Consider the following 19,515-nt stretch of genomic DNA (forward strand, 5'->3'; position numbering starts at 1 on the left):
TCTCTCAGTAATGGCCCCTGACGATCGAAAAAAAAAGTCAACGCCACCTTTGCGGCGGAAATGACGGCCTTTGCTTTCGTTGGGCGTGATGAATTCGAATTTTTCCACTGTAAGCTTAGCCGTCGTGTCTCAGGCTCATAATAGTGGCACTATGGTTCGTCCCTGGTCACAACTGCAGACAACAAGTCGTCACCCTCATTGTGATACCGGATCAGATGAGTCAAGGCAGCGCCGAACTTCTCCGTTATTTGGCGGTGGTCCAAAATCTTGGGCATCCATTGCGCACACAAGAGCCGATAACCGAGATGTTCATGAATTATGGTGTGAACCGGACCATGACTGATGTTCACACGTTCTGCCAGTTCATTGATGCTTATCCTCCGTTCTTGTCTCAACAGCTCATCAACCTTTGCAATTTTGTTAGGTGTAATTGCACGATGGCTTTGGCCCGGTCTTGGACCATCTTTGTAACTTTCACGTCCTTCTTTGAACAGTTTGCTCCAACGCTTCACAGTGGCCAATGAAATGCAATGTTCAACGCGCACGGCAGCCATGCGGCGACTAATTTCGTTTTGTAAAATGACTTCAGCTGTCAAGAACTTCATGGCACCACGCTGTTCAACTTTTGGAGTGTCCATTATGTCACGCAACCATGTTGTCACGTTTCACCTACGACGCGCGGTATAGCCGGCGCGGATGCAACCGACGCCGGGGCTTCATTCAAAGCGGCGGACATTTTGGCCCGTTCAGCGCTGCCGCAACGCCTCCCCGCCAAGCGCGTCCAGGCATGTTTCAATGCCACGTGTATTCGTGTGTGCGTGTGTGTGTGTGTGCATGTTGGTGCCCACGCTTGTCAAAGCGCGGCAGCCGGGGAGAGGAGCTCCCCAAGTGTGAAGCGAGGAGGTCTGACCGGCGCCGGCCCGGCGGATGCGTCACTACACTCGTCTCAACGTGTCTCTCAGCGTGTCCGTGCCCCGCCGTCACGTGCGCCTCTGACGAGCCATTCCTTCTTGCCTTCGACTCCGAGAGTATAAAAGCAGCTGCCCCCGGACGCCAAGAGAGAGGCTCCGATTTCTTCTGTCGAGTAACGTGCTCTCCCGTCCCTCCACTTCGGTCGACCTGACCGGCCGCTCTTTTGCGATGCTAGAATAAACAATTTGTTCTGTTAGCAGCCGACTCATGCTTTGCCAGGACCTTCGGATGCTTCCAATTGTGCCCCAGGCCGCCAGGCCAACGCTACCCTTGGGGCTTGCGACCCATATGCAACAACTGGTGCCAGCGGTGAGATTGCAACAACTGTTTGCCAGCGGTGAGATCGCGACAACGGAGGGCAGCAGCGAAGATATGCGGTTGACGGTATGCTGAGCAGCACGACGACCATCCGGGAGCAGTGCAACGAGCCCTGTGTGATGACTGGTTGCCTGCAGCGGAACGACTGCGCTGAATTCGTGGCTGCGAGGTTTGGTGAGTGCGGGACTTCCTTCTTCCGAGTCTTGCCAGGCTTTTGTTAGTGTCAGAAACAGAGCTGGTAATTGTGGTTGTCGTTGCTGGCGGGTTAGTTTGCGGCAAGACAATAGTAGGCAGTAGAGAAAGCAGCATTCAGAGCAGCCATGGATTGGAAGTCGTTGCGCAAACCGAAATTACTGGAGCTTGCAAGAGAGTTGGGTCTGGATGTCTCAGACAAACTCAGAAAACCAGAACTGCTAAGGGCTATTCTTGAGTTAGAAGCTGAGGATGACGAGCTGTCGGAATGCCTTGAGACCATTGAGGAGAGGGCAAAAAGACAGGAGCGCGAACTTAAAGAACAGAAAGAGCGAGAGCAACAAGAAAAAGAGCGCGACCGTCAACACGCTTTGGAAATGAAGCGTCTCGAGGTAGAGATGGAACGCGCTCGTAATGGAAGTCAGGCACACGGTGCAGGAGAACGAGTATTGTTCAAAATGACTGACCTGATGCGGCCGTTTAAGCTTGGAGAGGACATTGGTTTGTTCCTGGTTAACTTTGAGCGAACGTGCGAGAAGCAGGGGTTCTCTCGGGAAACGTGGCCACAGCGCTTGCTCACTTTGTTACCCGGCGAGGCGGCCGACGTAGTCACTCGCTTGAAGAGAGAGGAGGCAGAGGATTTCGACAAAGTGAAATCGAGTCTGCTAAAAAAGTACAGGCTGTCAGCGGAGGCGTTCCGTCGGAAGTTTCGGGAAAATGAGAAAGGCAGAAGTGAGTCATATACAGAGTTTGCCTACAGGCTAATGTCAAACATGCAGGAGTGGCTCAAAGAAGAGAAAGCGTTTGGTGACCACGAGAAAGTTCTTCAGTGTTTCGGGCTCGAACAGTTTTATAGTCGGTTACCTGAGAACGTGCGGTACTGGGTCTTGGATAGGCCAGACGTTAGTACGGTGGCTAAAGCCGCTGAGCTAGCCGAGGAGTTTGTGACGCGTCGGGCTCGCGGAGCTAAGGACGGTCAAAAGGGTGAATTTGGCTCCAAGTTTGAGAGGCCGAAGTTCACACCCATGAGAGCAAAGGGGAACACACGTAGTGCGGATGCGAGTGAAAGCAGTCCGACCGAACCTAAGGAGACGGCGGCAGCCGAACGCAGAAAGCGGTTCGAGACGAGGCAAGCGCGCGTGTGTTATACGTGCCAGAAGCCGGGTCACTTCGGCGCAGTGTCCGGAAACAAAAACAAAAGTCGTGTTTTTGTCATTATGCAGCACTGACGAGAACATGAAGCTTCTCGAGCCTTACGTGCGAGACCTCCTCGTGAACGGGAAAGAGTGCCGAGTGCTTCGTGATTCCGCAGCTACAATGGATGTAGTTCACCCCTCTTACGTAGAACCCGATATGTTCACGGGCGAGTGCGCATGGATCAAGCAAGCCGTGGAAGCTCATAGCGTGTGTCTGCCCGTAGAAAAAGTGCTTATTGAAGGACCTTTCGGAGCACTTGAGACGGAGGCCGCAATGTCATCTATGCTGCCCCCCCAGTACCCGTACCTATTTTCGAAAAGGTCCGATCACCTCCTGCGCGAGAAGGGGCTTTTGTTTGGCGAGGCTAGCGTTCAGGCCTTAACCAGATCGAAAGTTCGGGAGCTCGCTGCAAAGGCGGTAGTTGCGGGGCCGACGTTGTCGAATAATGAGAAAGGGTCTGAGGCGCAGCAAGCTGATATTCAGTGCACGTCCGAACTGAATAAAATTGAGCCTGTAGCGTTGAAGGCACCAGATACTGGAGAGGAAATGCCCGACACGGGAAAGTTAGAAGAGCTATCTGCAGATTTGCTCATCGCGCCTACGTCAGATGGACTCAATAGGTTGCTAAAAGTCAGCCGGTCAACTTTGATTGCCGAGCAAAAAAAGGATGCCAGCCTAGAAAACATGCGCTGCAATGTCAAGGAAGGTATCGCCAAGAAAAATGCTCGTTTTGTGGAAAGAGGTGGGGTCCTGTACCGGAAGTATCTAGACCGCAGGGGAGTGGAATTCGATCAGCTGATCGTGCCTCAGTGCTACCGTCAGGATCTGTTGCGCTTGTCGTATGGGGGTTCGTGGTCCGGACACCTAGCAGTTAAGAAAACTAAGGACCGTCTCTTGCAAGAGTACTATTGGCCAGGGTGTTTTCGGGACGCAGACCACTTTGTGAGGACATGTGACACCTGTCAGTGGGTGGGCAAACCAGGGGACAAATCGAGGGCGCCGTTGAAGTTGGTACCTATCATTACGGAGCCTTTTAGACGGCTCGTTATTGATACAGTGGGACCTCTGCCGGTAACAACCACGGGGTACAGACACATTTTGACTGTGATCTGCCCAGCGACAAAGTTCCCTGAAGCAGTGCCGCTTAAAGAACTCAGCTCAGTTGAGATAGTCAATGCACTACTGTCCATATTTGCGCGAGTTGGTTTTCCTGCGGAAATCCAATCAGATCAGGGCACAGTGTTTACTAGCGCTTTGACGACAACTTTTCTCGAAAGGTGTGGGGTAAAGCTGTTACACAGCTCAGTGTACCACCCACAGTCGAATTCCGTTGAGAAGCTCCACTCCGTCATGAAGCGCGTGTTGAGAGCATTGTGGTTTGAACAACAAACTGACTGGGAGCTGTGTCTGCCTGGGGTGACGTTGGCATTAAAGACCGCGCCGCATGCGTCTACGGAGTTTTCGCAAGCTGAGCTAGTGTACGGTCGCTCGCTGCGATCTCCGCTTCGCATGCTTCGATACGGATCACTGCCCTCTTCAATGGCTGCAGACCATCTCTTCCACAAATGGCCGCCTCCTGCGCTGGAGCCTTGCTTTGCAACAATATTCCTTTGAGGTGCGTTACAAAAAGGGGAGTCTCAACGGTAACGCCGATGGCTTAAGTCGAGGCCCCTAACGTAGGAATAAGCCTCAAAGTTGTTTGTTACTGATGTTTTCTTCCTGAGGCAGGATTTTTAACATATTGCTTTTGTTTAGTGTTTCAAAGTGATGACGTGCTTTCTAGTGCAATTTTCCAATTTGTGGACGTGTTCTGGGTGCTGCTAGACTACTGTAAGGAACTAGGCAGTAGTATAAAAGGGGAAAGAGCCTGGCATGGCTTAGTGAGGGTTGTGCCATGCTTGCTGACTGAGCGGTTGAGTTTCGGCGTAGTTCTAACGCTTGCTGGGAACGAGAGAAAAATGGCAACTCTCCCGAAGTCACTTTGCAGTGTCCTGTTTGAACCTGAACGTGAGAACGAGGCCTTCTCGGTGCGCTGCACTCAAGAAACGCCGAGGGACGACCGACTTCGGTTACGAGCATCATCGAGCGACATCCCTCCGGACAGCGGATGCAGTCCCCTGACCATCGGGATCTCCTTCCCCCGGCGAGGCGGTCTGTTACGTTTCACCTACGACGCGCGGTATAGCCGGCGCGGATGCAACGGACGCCGGGGCTTCATTCAAAGCAGCGGACATTTTGGCCCGTTCAGCGCTGCCGCAACGCCTCCCCGCCAAGCGCGTCCAGGCATGTTTCAATGCCACGTGTATTCGTGTGTGTGTGTGTGTGCATGTTGGTGCCCACGCTTGTCAAAGCGCGGCAGCCGGGGAGAGGAGCTCCCCAAGTGTGAAGCGAGGAGGTCTGACCGGCGCCGGCCCGGCGGATGCGTCACTACACTCGTCTCAACGTGTCTCTCAGCGTGTCCGTGCCCCGCCGTCACGTGCGCCTTATGGGATTATGGGATTTTGCGTGCCAAAACCACGATCTGGTTATGAGGCCCGCCGTAGTGTGGAATTCCGGAAATTTGGACCACCTGGGGTTTTTCAACGTGCACCTAAACCTAAGTACACGGGTGTTTTATTCAAAATTGAACCTTCCAATTATTTACATAATCTTTCACATGTGTTAACTTTAACGTCGTCATTCACGGACGCGCACACACACAGTGACCGAGTTGTTTTGGGGGCACGTAGTGCACTGCGTTTCCGTGCGTACGAAACACAGATGCCAGAACATGCGCGCAGGATATTCGCACACCGTTTGGCTAAGTAGCGGAATCTCTAGTCACTCAGCCCCTGCGGCCGTTCCCCAACGGCGGTGTGTCACTCGAGCACTTTCCCGAGATCTTCAGTCCGCAGAGCAGGTCACACAGTCACCAAAACGTGGAACCACACCGCGGTGGACCTCAAATGTACGGAGGCGCTGGTTCGCTCTCCGTCACGATACCCAGCAGTTGGCGACGCAGCAGCTTCCCGCGCAAAACTTCGTTGCGCCGCCTCTCGTTCACCAGGTCCGTCTCGGCCTCAAGCAGGCGGCGCATCTGCAGCAGAATGTCCGCCCGCAGGTCCCGCTCGCGACTGTCCGTACTTTGCGCGGTCATCTGGAGCACCTCCGCTAGACCCGAACTGGGTCCGCTCGCTGCGAGTCCGTAACCGGCGGCGGCAGTCAAGTGCGAGCGCTCGCCCGTGACCTCAGAGACGACAGCAGCGCCGATCGATCTCAGGGGCAATTGTTCTTCGTCGTCATTGCCTTCGTAGTCCGACGAGTCAACGTAATTGAAAGCTTCAGGGGCGGCGGCGGCGGCAGCAGCAGCAGATGTCTCATCGTACGCCGTCTGCAATGACCTTCGCTGATCGGGACAACTGAAAGGGCTGCTTACTCGAAATAGCGGGCCGTCGTCACCTGCCGCCGTCGTGGCGTCGGTGATGACGTCAGGTGCGTGCGTCGGCGCCGTTTTATCGACGGCACTGAAGCCGACGTCGGAAGTTGTCGCAGCTTCGGGGGCGAGCGGCGAACGTGGTTCCGACTTGATGACCACGGGACTGTCCGCGCTCCCATTCGAAATTTCACTACAGCTCCCCTGCTGGTGCTGCTGCAATGAAACCTCGCGGTGTTTGGGATCCGTGTCCGTAGTGGTCGCCTCGCTGACGCCTGGTGGAGCCTGTTCGCAGGCGTCTAGTTGGAACTCCTTGCAGGAGGAAGAGTCTTCGCCGTCGTGCGCCCTGCTGATAAACACAGGGAAAGCTTTATGTAAATAGGCAAGCTTAAAGTTTGCTCTGTGTCTTCAAACATGTGTAGGCACTTTTAAAATAGCGTAGACTTGTACCGGACAAGCAGGAACGTAAAAGACGGAGACTAAACATGTGACCCGCGAAATACCAACTACCAATTTCAACTCTACCAATTTACATACTGCGGCAGCTGTCTGTGGTTAATTCGGCTGGCCATGACGACGAGTTGAACCATTATAGTTATATGCGGTTTTAGAAAATACAGTCTGTACATAGTTGATCTGCTAATTTTTTACACCACAATGTATATGCAATACTATAGTTCTAGAGGATTGTTAGCCAGCGGCACTCAGGGCCGTGGCGGTTGATGTGGAGCACCCAGCGGTAGGCATTACGTAGCAGATTACCTGGTGGCCAATTAAATCCTCGTAAGCTATCTCGAGGCATCAAGAATACCCCAGCGGAGATATCCGCTATGCAATGGGCGAGCATAAGAAAAAAATAAATACTAAAAATGGAGCCATTGGCTTCACATTATTCTTCTCACTCATAGGAACTTGTGTAAACACCCGTTAAAGGAATGTGCAATAATAAGTGCCTTTGTGACGACTACGTAGCTGCAGACACGTTCAGGCCAACAAATGAGCGGAACACAGCCAGCCATTTCGCGCGTTGAAGAGTGTTTTACAAAAGATGTCGCCACAAGTGCTGCTGATCGTGTCTGTCTTCCGAACTACAATGATGCGACATGACCTTTATACAGTACGTGCCACATAGTTAGGCCCGCTATGGTTATGCCCCGCCCAGTCATGTACATGAACTGCGGTATAACTTCCAAATTGATATTTTACAATAAATCAACGTGTTTTAGCACATTAAATCAAATAAAGTGTCGTCATTCATTGGTCTGCTGCCGATGAACCGGCATCTACCTATAACCCTCCGCCCTCCCTCCACCCTCCTCGCTGCTCGGAGGGTGGCTCTGCTACCGTTGGAAGGGGCCCTCATTGTCAGGCTTTGTGGTAAATCATAGGAAAAAAGAACATGTAGTGCAGAAGTCAAAAGGGAAAATGATCTACATGCTTAAAGCCGTGCAGCTTCCGTTGTTGGCGTGGCGTCGGCGCCGATTGAGTAGCGACGGCAATGCGGGCCCAGGTGCTGTAAGGCTCACTTCCCTACAATTATGAAATACGCTGTAAATGCAAATACCATAAGTACCTCCTTTTACATCTTTACTTCGGTTTTACTGCTGTTTCACTCATTGTCCTGCATCATTTTTTTTTTTTTTTTGCTGCACCAGGAATAGCATGGTTCGACTTTTATGGTTCACTTATAAGACGAACAGATTTGCATACACTCTAAGAAAAGTTTACGCGGCGGCAGATGATTTGGAGTGCCCCTTCTGCCACACAACAATAATCGTCATCTGCCTTGATGCGTTTCCTTTCTTGAAAACGCCGCGCCCGCTACTTTCCTGTCGGGAATGCTATCATGCTGATAACGCGCATGCCGTTCGTTACTGGAAAGTACCGGGCTCGCAGCGTTAAAGAAAGGAAACGCATCAATGCAGATGACGATTATTGTTGTGTGGCAGAAGGGGCACTCCAAAGGGTGTAAACTTTTCTTAGAGTGTAGTCCCTATAGTGTTATTATCCTTAACGGGAGTCTACAGAATAGGAAAGACACCAACGTACGTTCTAAAGCGAAAAATTATTTGGCAGTTTATTTCAACACGTGGCAATTTCTTCACTGATGATTATACGTACCGGGACTCTGTCGTGTCCGCTCAATCTGTGTTGTACCTTGGTGGCGCAACAGCGCCAGCTAGTGGAATAGAAACACATTACGCTATACACGGCAACCTTAAATCTGTTTATACTGGCAGCCGTCTTTGAATTCGCCTCTTTTCTAGTTTACAAAGCCTCCTCACCCGGTAAGAATGGTCGTTCTGAATATTGAAGAACCAAGATTTGCTAATACGGCTTAATAATCGTTGGTGTTTCTTCAAGAGTAGGCCACACTGTATAACCAACCATTCCGCGTTGGAATGGCCAACAGCCCTGTTTGCTACAACTGCGGTGGCGAGGAGGAATTTCTTCCACGACTGCCATCGTTACAGGACACTGCTCCGACCCGCTGGCCGTGCGAGCTGTGTGACCAAACGAAGAGTTGTAACCGCGTTGCGTCGCGTTGTGTGAGCGCCCGCTTTCTTTTTGTTATCTCTCTCTCTCTTCTCTTCTCTCCTATCACCTGTTATTACCATTGTCCTCTTCCCAAGCTTGGCGTAACCAGCCTGTGTTTACAGTGGCTAACATCGCTGCATCTCCCAGCCTCTTCCTTCCTAGTGTGTGCAGCTAATCAAGTCAATATGGAGCACGCACGTGTCCGGTTCGTCCGCCGCGGTGTGCGGCCGATGCGTGTGCTGCGACGGCCCAGCGACCAGGTGGCCGTCGTGGGTGCGGCATCGTCCGGGACAGCTCACGTGCTCGCAGCGCCAGAAGCGCAGGCCTCCGATGCGGTTCTCCAGCACGTACCGGAAGTCGCCGATCTTCTTCGCGGGCTGCACGGTGCGACATGACGCTCTTCTAACTGGTACACCGTGGCCTCCGAGATCGGAGCCGGACGCGTTCGTGTTGTCGGAGGCGATGCCTCTATCCCGCTTGACATGCATGCGCAAGCAGTGCGGCGCAGAAGTAGAAAGCAAAGACGGGGAAAATACGGGGCAGTGAGGCCACAAAATCGGTAACGCTCCTCGTGAGCTGCTTGCTTTCCCCTTTACCTACTGTTTTTATTTATTTCTGTGTTTACGTTATCAGATGGCCAAGCTCTAGCTACAGAATGTTCCCAACACATGATATGGCAGTCAACCACGCCATAGATAGATATTTAAACATGGTACTGGTATTGGCTAGGTACTGGGTCCATCGGTATTTAAAAGGCATTTCTATCAGGATGGTAGCAGGTGTTATTCTACCATGCCGTGATAAATCTATTGTTGTCACCCTTCTCCACTTTCTACTGCTTGCCTCTAGCTTTTGCATATTCATCTCCACGTGGCGCCCTTTTATCGCAGCGAATCTTGAATCTCACGTTCTTGCCTCGTCCGATTTGAGCAGAGCAGCGGCGAATATCATCTACAGTGTAATACTCCTTTTTTTTTTTTTTTACGTACCCCTAAAGGCCATCAGCATGACGGCACTAAACAGCACTTTCATCGAACAACCCTACTACTATAAGAAGAGTAAGAAGAGTGAAATTCTAACGTCAAAATAACAAGAAAAAATACACGAAATGAATCGTAACTTTCTTCTTTGTATAATTTAGTCGTGCAATTAAAATGCCGTGCGAATATCGTGGATCACCACTAACTCTTTCGCTGAACGGTGGGCCCGTCGAGGCTAGCCAACGACTCGTAGTAAAGTGCACGCGGGCTCAGATGAGGTCGTTCTGGGTGAGACCTTGCTACAGTGAACTGTAACCTTGCAGATCTCGAAAAAGACAACAATATACTGACTATATGGAACGCTACGGAGATCAAGCTTAGTGTGCGGTGCATGTGGACAATGCTATGAGCTAACGAAGCAAGCCCAGTCAGTCGATCAAGTCACGCACACACTGTGTGGATGTTCTTTGCACGCTGCGGCGTAATCTACGAAAGTTCGGTCATATAATTCTGACAAACCCGTACGCCGCATAAGCTTCATTCCGTCATATGATGTGCAATTATGGTTCGGGTCATCTAACATAAACATTTTCTTTCTGCCCTGACGTATATATATATATATATATATATATATAAACGAGAAGGGGGTTAACCGAGGAGCCCCATTTTTAATAACCATATCATAAGAAGCCAACAAACAACGACACCTCTTAAACAAACGTACACCCTTTGAGTCGTATCTTGCCACACGATAATCATCTGTCTTGCTTGCGCTTCCTTTCTTGAAAACGTTGCGCTCGATACTTTCCTGTCGAGAATGCTCTGTCATGCTCATAACGCGCATGCCGTTCGTTAAATGCCGTTCGTGTGTTAAAGAAATTCGGGCGAGACAGACGACGATTATTGTTGTGTGGCAAGATACGACTAAAGGGGTGCAATTTTGCTTAAGAGCGTAGTAATAAAACATAAAAACCCAAGAAAGTGGATGCGAAGACGGCGCCGCAGTACCTCAATTGGTAGAGCATCGCACGCGTAATGCGAAGACGTGGGATTGTTTCCCACCTGCGGCAAGTTTTTTTCATCCACTTTCATTTACATTAATTTATCATTTCTTAAATTCTATTAGTAAGTACAAGTGATTTCACCTATGTTCTCCTTGGTATATAATTGTTTGTTGGCTTCTGTTCTGCAAGTAAACATAATCTGTACGAAGTGCTTTAGCCAAACGACTGGAATTTAGACGGCTGTAAGTTTGCTCTGGGTTTCATTCTGTCGTCATGTGTCGGGTCCACATATTTTATTGTTTCTTCACAATATTTTACAACACGGCGTATTTTTCAAGTGACTGAATCGGCGCTTTCCAACTTTGCTAGGCATTAAACAGTTAATGTCACATTTATTTATTTATTTTATTTATTTGGCTGTCGAGGGTAGAGCCCTTGACAGTGCTCCGAGAATATTAAATGACAATGCCAGCCCAGCTGGACTGACGGTTCATAATGTAGAACGATTTCATATTGTTCGTTGTAAAATTTTCGTTTTGTCTGCTTTGTTAACGTGTGTTTGACTGTGACTGGGCTAAACACCCACACTTGCAGAAGGTGAATACATCTGGACCATATGAATGTGTTTCACCGGCGGTACGAAACAAATGTCAAAGCAGAAGCTTCTATGAAGGCTTTGTTGAATTCGGTGATGGTGAAATAAAGGCCACCTCTAGGATCACATGTAGAGGTGACTTGGAGCATTGCAGACATCAGGAAAATTCTGACTTTGCGAAAATTTAATGCCAAACACGCCACATCCCCGATGCGTTTCGGTGGTCGCGATGTGCCTTCAATTGGGGCGCTCTATCATCGACCGAAATGCCACTTATCGCAGAGGGCTCATGCGCTTCGCGTCGCGCGACATTGATAGATAATCAGACAACGAGTTGGTAAGGGATGATGAGGGGTTATATGAGTCTCCTCATGTATAATGGTGCGACGCGGATGGATAAGGTGCTAAACAGCGATAAGGGCTTATAAGGGTAGGAGCAATTCTGATAAGGTTGACAAGGATTGTCAAGGGTTCTTAAGGAGCGGATCGAGTCCGATAAATGTTGATAAGTGTTTAAACTGGACGGATCAAGTTAGATAAGATTGATATTGACACCCGGTTGCGTGGGCATCGGCAAGTGGCGCAATGGTTACGCATATTTAGAAAACTCCAGTGAAATATAGCGATTTTTTTTTTCTTTTTCTCAAGCAACAGTCACTTCAGCCAACGAATCGCCCAAATTATAGTTCAAGAGTGACTACAGCACGCTGCCTTCAAGAATGCTAACGTTCCGGTACGACGTCCTAGCTGGCTGTCCCAGACCGCGTGCGCGCGTCGAACACTTACCCGACTTACCTGCTGCCTGTACGTGGCGTCGCGCCTCTTTCTCTCGCTGGCCACGCGCCGGTGCTGGTCTTCGTCGTGCTCCCGGAATCGGTAGACCATGTGGTGGTTCTCGTACAAGTCCGTCGTGAGCCGCGACCTGCACTGACGCACGTCGCAACGCCAACGGTAGCGCTGACCATTGCGTGTGTCCAGCGTAAACGTGCGGCCGGCGTACTTAGCCTTCGGCTTGCCGCGCCGCGACATAACCAACTCGACGGCGGCATCGGCAACCGCCACTCGGGACCAGCGAGCGTCGGACATTCCGTCCTCCGACGACCACCACTTCGTTTGTCGAGGAAAATATGCAGCTGCTAATTACCCAGCACCGCCTATTCGGAAAGTGGTCGTACGAGCGCGCTGTACGACGTCTAGTAGAATGCCGAAAGCATGCGCTCACCGAACGATCAAGCAACGGAAGCCATATACAGGAACACCATAGAGTTTGGTGCTTGCTTATCCGCATTAGCACATATCGCCTCGACTGCCCAAACATCACATGTCGGCACGGGTCATCGGCCCAGCGAAGGCCTCAATCGCGTCAGAACCGTCAGCTCCCAAAACTACGTCGACGAATTTCACTGCCGACATTCGCAGGGTGCGACGGATCAGGCAGACGGGCAATAATTCTGAAAGCAAGCAAAAATACGTCGCACACTTCCCCGTCGAAATAGACGGCATTGACCGTATAGCCACCTGGTGGCAATAGCATACGCCGTACACGGATTACTTTGCGCTGCTTCGGAGAGGTGGCGCGAGCGTTGCTTTCGTAAGCCTGCAGCAGACGACGCTGCATTGGAGCGTGCTAGCTGTACGGATTTTCATTCAACTGGATAACCCCAATACCACCACAATACACAGTAGCGACGCATGCTTGGCGCTGCTTTTGTCTAATCAGCACTATAGAGAAATGTAGCGTTGCTTAATATCAGTGAGATATGCCTGGCATAAAGAAGTATTTGCCCACAAGGCAGGTTGCGCGATTTCTGACATGATTAATCCAAGGCAAATAATCCTACTTGTACATTGGACAGATTATGTTGGACTAACAATATTTTCTTATTTTAACTTAATTTGGGCACCATGTCTCGAAATTGTACACACGCAAATTTAGCTTCAATTCCTGATGTATTTTAGTGACAATGAAAAATGAACATGTAAACACGACTATGTTTTGACTATGTTTTGACACACTTAGTTATTAGGTACTTGCTACTTATTACATATGGAGCTCATAAGCTCAAGCCCCTATGCTACCACTACTTCTAAAACGACTACCAGCTGTCCAGTGAAAAGAAACTACTATGTTGTCTTTTTATTCCTTGCGCAATTTCTGTAATTTAATGCAGGAAATTCAGAATATGCACCCAAATTAAAATCACATTTGTAAAATTATAAAATGATCAGGTCATCTTATTTATTAGCAAACAACGAAATTAGAATGTGTATGCTACCCAAAAAAAGAAGAGCAGCCGCTTTTCTACAGCAGAGGAAGACTGGGTAGTTACAGATGTCTGATGGAGAAAAAATGTGCAGAAAAAAACATGGTGCACACACACAAAAAACAATACAGTAAATCACGAGTACAAAGATGTGGACTTTGAAAATCAATGAACCAATATTTCATGGCTGACTTGACAAAAATAATATGAATGGTAAGCATGGGCAACAAATGCAACATTTCGACTTTCCAAATGTTATAAGTGCTAGGCAAACAGAGGCAACAGTAACTAGTGCACTGTTACACTGCCCAGCAAGACTATCTGCAACCACAGCCACCTTTGCAAAGGGGGTGGCCACAACATGCCGTCTATAATTTAACACGACTGTTGTTTCCCCTATGATGCCGAGTCATACGAACACACTTCACCACCAGTTTGTCTTTGTTCACGCAATGAACGTCGTCATAAAACGATTGATAACACAACAACCTGCAAGTGAATAACTGGCCACATGTTGCCCATTTAGTCATATCCACCAAGAATTGACACAAACACACCTTCCAGGCCAACCACTCAAGGCACTAACTTCAGCTCACGTCGCATTTTCTGCAACTCCAGGAGGAGCATACGTCGCTTGATTACCTCAGTTTTCCTTTGCTCCATGAAGTACTTCTTGTGTTCAATGAGCATTTCCGCCTCGGCTGCTGCTTTGCGTCTTTCCTCAACATGAAAGGCAGCCATAGCTGCTGCTCGTCGCGTCTCCTCTTCTGATCGTATTCTCTCCTGCACCAGAAACATTGTCTCAGCCATAGCTTTCTTCTTCTCCTCATCATACTTTTTGAGTGCCTCTGTGAGAAGCAATGTCTCGGCAACAGCTTTACGCTGCTCTGCTTCAGCCTTCATCTGCTCGGCCAAGAGCTTCCGTTTCGTTGCAGCCAAAATATCAAGCTCCAACCTTGCCTTTTTTTCCACAAGGCCTGGTGTACCTGTCGTGAAGAAGTACCTTCTCGAAGTCCGAGTACGGACGTCTGCACTTCGTTCAATGCTACTGCTCTGAGATACCGTACTAGCTTCCTCTTGAGAATTCATTGAATTGGCAATGTCTGGCTCTGAAAGTATTTGCTCTATCTGCTGCAGCTCAGTACGTTCAGGTGCAAGATCAAGCGAGTGATCAACTGAGGGCATCACCTGCAGTATGGGAGCCACAGGCTGCGGCTCTATGTCTTCGCAAGAACCGTTTGTGGTCACCACATGCAGCCCCTCGCACTGCACTTCCTCATCAGTTTCCACTTCTTTTTTGACCTGCACCGTGTTTGCTCCCACAGTTTCAAGCTCCACAGGTGCTGCAGCTCCAAGGTGTTGCACAAGGGCTCCATTTGTGCTGCTTAAAGTGCTGGGGTCCTGCAGCGTTGGCACAATGTATTCATCACTGCCGTGCTGACTAGACCTGCAGAAATAACGACATTGAAAGAGACATATATAACCACAAGTGCGAAAACTACACATTCAAACAAGTTGAATGTGTCACTGGGGGATGGAGATATCAATTCATTAAGGGGCAAATTACTGAGGCCCCGTCCAGAAGTCAACATTATCTCATCTTCATACCCTCATCTAAATGTTCATTCCAGGCTGAGGCTCCATTTGTTCACCCACTGTTGATAAATAATAGCATACTGCAGTTAGCTGTTATAGATAACCATATTTACAGTATCCCATCATAAGTTTGATGTTGTGCTTTTGCTGTAGCATGTACTGAGGCTCAAAACAAATATTTTTTCTCCTCTGTGCCCCTTTAATTGCCAGTATTATCGAATTAACGGGTAAACCATTTATTTAAACACAATCATCACACCCCAAGGCACATTACCCTAGCAGATGCACACACGAACGTGGGCAGCAGCCTTAACGTTATGTTAGGATAGACAAAATAACCAATTATATCTTTTGTAGCTAGGCTGAACTCATTAAGATGGGGACAGGACCAATGGTAAAATGTAGTATCACTTACAGTGCTGATTTAAAATCATGGCATGTTCTCGTGAATAAAAATTGGTTATTTGTGTCAAAAAAAAAAAAAATCTGAATGCTACTTGCCCCTGGATGGCTTGACTGCTAGGTAAATAATTTCCAGCATCTGTAAAAAAGCAAGAATAAGACAAACATTATGCAAGTATAGTGAGACAGAAATAGCATTTCTACACACAAATGCAGCTCACTCTCAGAGTATATGCGAAAATTTCCCAAATACTCGTGCTACATTTGCGCGGCTGTATGGCGACGACATTATCAGGATTAGCCTACCCACACCTTTGATTGCACTGCAGCCAAGATCAGCCACATTACAAAAGGCGTTAAAATACTTGCGATGGCGTTCACCATGCACTGGGACCAGGATCGGGCCACCTAAGCATTCGATTAAACGGGCAACGAGACCAGGCCGTGTTACAAGCCGCATTCACATGCGCATTTTGCACTGGCGTCGGATCGGCCAACCGACACATTTGATAGCGCTGTGTGATATATTTACATTCTGTACCCGTGCCATTGCGCATACGTTACATTTTGGTTCTGATCACACAGCCTCAGGGATAGGCTCGCCTTACAAACAGCATTAAAACCGTTTGGAGAATGCATAGAGTGCAATGGCATCAGCAACGGCTCACCCATATGCGGCTTGGATTACACTGCATCCGGGATCGACTCGCTCTATTTTGCGTCGACAACGGTCACGAATCCCGGTGAATCTCCTTTATAATGATATCGCATTAAACTCGAAAAATACCCGACACAGGTGCACACAAGCTCGGTTCCCCACGCAAGAACTTACCCGTCGAATTTTCTGCTCCAGATGAATTCTCCGAGTCATCGCCGCGAGCGCTAGCCGAGTCTTCGGCTCGCGTTTGTTGCTTGAGCAGAGAATCCATGACATAATAGTATTTCCACGTAGATTTTTGGCCTGGGCGCAAGTTCCGTCGCTCCTAACGAGAACACGAGGAGAGCACGTTAATGAGGACAGCGCAATGCGGAGAGCACGATAATGAGCAAGGTTTAAATTTTCTACAAATAACTGTTTACATGACATCACCAGTAGGCGAAACGAAAATATCACGCACTATAATATCCCGTTTACATGAACCCAACGCTAAGCGGGCCAAGCGAGCCAGCGCACTCGCTGAGTTGACCCGACCCGCCCCGACATCGCTCGGTCCGACCTCCTTGGGTTTACATGAACCTGACAGGCGAATTCCAGCGGGGCTACTCGACTCGACTCACTTCTGTGACGAACACGCAAATGGAATAAGTTGTCATCTTGTCAAGGACGGTCTCACGGTTACTTCGAACAGGACCAAACGCTAATAAAAGCTTGTTGTGCATGAAAATTGAGGTGAATGCGACTTACATGATTATATCGCGACTTCAAGTTTTTCCAGTGGCACCTAATCTGTTGCCACGACCAGTCGTAGCCCAGCGGCGACAAGAGTTCTTCAATTGTCATGAACGTTTGCTGGTTGCGCTGTCGCTTCGACTTTAACACGTGCACAACGTCGAGGTCTTTGATGAGATTTAGAACTTTTAGCGTAGCTTGATCTGTCCATAGCAAACGGCCGCCACCATCCGCCATGGCGGACGCCATTTTGTTTCTTTAGATCATTGCCTCCTTTAGAGACTCCATTACTAGAAGCCTGCCGAATGAGCGGAAAACCAGCTGCCAAAGTCTCTCTCTTTTCACCTCTCCACTAGTGTCGGTCGCGAGCGCCAACGTTGCTGGCGGAACCACTGCGCATTACCTCGCGTGGCTTCCGAAATCTTCCTCAGGCGTGCGCGTCAATCTCGAAGGCCATTTGCCTTCATCTTAGCGCAGCGTATGTTTGTAGGCATTACAGGCGACAGCTATTCTTGTGCCACACAACCAACCTTTAAAATGCACACCCAAAGGGTTGTGCTGACCATGGTTTCACCGCGGCACCGAGTCCGTAAACACCGTACGCTGGGTCACCAGCCTTCGCCACCGCCCGCCGCCCGTGATGATAGTGTCGGTCACGAATGCCACCTCGCGACGCTTGCGCCCAACTGAGGTCCGCATTGTTCCGCTGGGAGCGCGAGTCATTCCGCAGGCATCCAGTAAAGGAGGCAATGTTTGGATGGTTTGAGTCTTATGTTTGCTTTTGTTTAGTTTAAAATAGAACCACTAGATGCAGCGGCACCAGCAACAAAAAAGAAAATGTTATGTGAAAGAGCATAGACAACCTTTCACCTAGTATCTCTACCGGTGGACACCAATTAGGATAACGGTGTTGGTACTGTACGGATAGCGCAGAATACCGTGGACGTACAATCAAGCGCACGATGTAGGTGGTGCCCAAATCCACGCCCCAGCGACGACCTCATGTTGATAAGCGATGCATATCTCGAAGGCCTTGCGTTGGCTTGCTGCATGCGTCTCGAGTGGTCGCAGGAGCCGGAATCACGTCACGAACGTCAGGTTTTACATTTGTTGCACTACAGCTTCCGGTCACGCAGTCACTTCATGAACGCTTCAAATCTGATACCATAAGCAATCTCCACATCGCACTTCTCAACAGCGACTCGCACACAGTGATAAAAACAATCTTACAGGCGATGCTTTTGTGCACTACAGGCGGGGAAAGATATTTTGGGAGTCCCAAATACGTCATCCCCACCATGTTTTCAACACCACTTATGCGTAAGCGTGAATAGAATTCGCGGAACTGTCAAAACTTATCAACAAGGCGAAAATAAGTGATATTCGAAACTATAACGTGAGAAATACTGAAGAAGCCGTAAAAAATGGACGCAGCCTGAAATCAGTGAGAAAGAAACTTGGCATAGGACAAACCAAGATGTATGCACTGAAAGATAAGCAGGGTAATATCATCAGTAATCTCGAAGTTTTAGTAAAAGAAGCGGAATAATTCTATACGGACCTGTACAATACACAGAGGAGTCAGGATACCTCCATTAGAAACAGTAATGAACAGGATACAGAATCTTCTATAACATGCGACGAGGTCAGAAAGGCCTTGCAAGACATGAAACGAGGAAGAGCGGCAGGAGAAGATGGAATAACAGTCGATTTAATCAAATATTGAGGAGACATAATGCTTGGAAAGCTGGCGGCTTTTTATACGAAGTGCCTATCGACTGCAAGGGTCCCAGAAAACTGGAAGAATGCAAATATTATACTAATCCACAAAAAGGGAGACGTTAAAGAATTGAAAAATTATAGGCCCATTAGCTTACTCCCAGTATTATATAAAATATTCACCATGATAACCTCGAATAGAATAAGGGCAACACTTGACTTCAGTCAACCAAGGGAACAGGCAGGTTTCAGGAAGGAGTACTCTACAATGGATCACATCCATCTCATCAATCAGGTAATCGAGAAATCCGCAGAGTACAACCAGCCTCTCTATATGGCTTTCATAGATTAAGAAAAGGCATTTGATTCAGTAGAGATGCCAGCAGTCATAGTGGCGTTGCGTAATCAAGGGGTACAGCCCGCTTACGCAGTGCCACGCGTAAGCACCCTTACCTTGAAAAATATCTACAGAGATTCCACAGCTACCTTAATTCTACACAAGAAAAATAGAAAAATACCCATAAAGAAAGGGGTCAGACAAAAAGACAGTCTCTCCAGTGCTATTCACTGCGTGCTTGGAAGAAGTATTTAAGCTATTAAACTGGGAAGGCTTAGGAGTAAGGATCGACGTGGAATACCTCAGCAACCTTCGGTTTGCTGACGACATTGATCTATTCAGCAACACTGCAGACGAGTTACAACAAATGATTGAGGACCTTAACAGAGAGAGTGTAAGAGTTGGGCTGAAGATTAATATGCAGAAGACAAAGATAATTATGAATAACCGGGCAAGGGAACAAGAATTCAGGATTGCCAGTGAGCCACAGTCTGTGAAGGAGTACGTTTACATAGGTCAACTAATCACAGGGAACCCTGACCATGAGAAGGAAATTCACAGAAGAATAAAAATGGGTTGGATCGCATACGGCCGACATC

General features: G+C 48.7%; 2 protein-coding genes across 4 annotated transcripts; both read right to left on the bottom strand.

Moving 5' to 3' along the window:
• Positions 1-5,252: 5,252 nt before the first annotated feature.
• LOC126521713 (uncharacterized) lies at positions 5,253-13,329 on the bottom strand. Of its 3 annotated transcripts, none has more exons than XM_055065961.1 (3): positions 12,004-13,329; positions 8,828-9,006; positions 5,253-6,440 (listed from the first exon to the last, which is right to left on the bottom strand). In XM_055065961.1, exons 1-3 carry the CDS (start codon positions 12,292-12,294, stop codon positions 5,621-5,623), a joined length of 1,290 nt encoding a protein of 429 aa, XP_054921936.1. In that variant the 5' UTR covers positions 12,295-13,329; the 3' UTR covers positions 5,253-5,620. The 3 variants fall into 3 exon arrangements, with proteins under 3 accessions (XP_054921936.1, XP_050026408.2, XP_050026406.2); XM_050170451.2 differs by having other exon boundaries at positions 5,253-6,437; positions 11,995-13,329; XM_050170449.2 differs by having other exon boundaries at positions 11,995-13,329.
• An 84-nt stretch (positions 13,330-13,413) lies between these two features.
• On the bottom strand, positions 13,414-17,131 carry LOC126521571 (uncharacterized). Its single transcript, XM_055065960.2, has 4 exons — positions 16,876-17,131; positions 16,303-16,453; positions 15,570-15,609; positions 13,414-14,919 (listed from the first exon to the last, which is right to left on the bottom strand). Exons 1-4 carry the CDS (start codon positions 17,107-17,109, stop codon positions 14,046-14,048), a joined length of 1,299 nt encoding a protein of 432 aa, XP_054921935.1. The 5' UTR covers positions 17,110-17,131; the 3' UTR covers positions 13,414-14,045.
• Positions 17,132-19,515: the final 2,384 nt, after the last annotated feature.

This window comes from Dermacentor andersoni, chromosome 6, assembly GCF_023375885.2.
Source record: "Dermacentor andersoni chromosome 6, qqDerAnde1_hic_scaffold, whole genome shotgun sequence".
NCBI lineage: Eukaryota > Metazoa > Arthropoda > Arachnida > Ixodida > Ixodidae > Dermacentor > Dermacentor andersoni.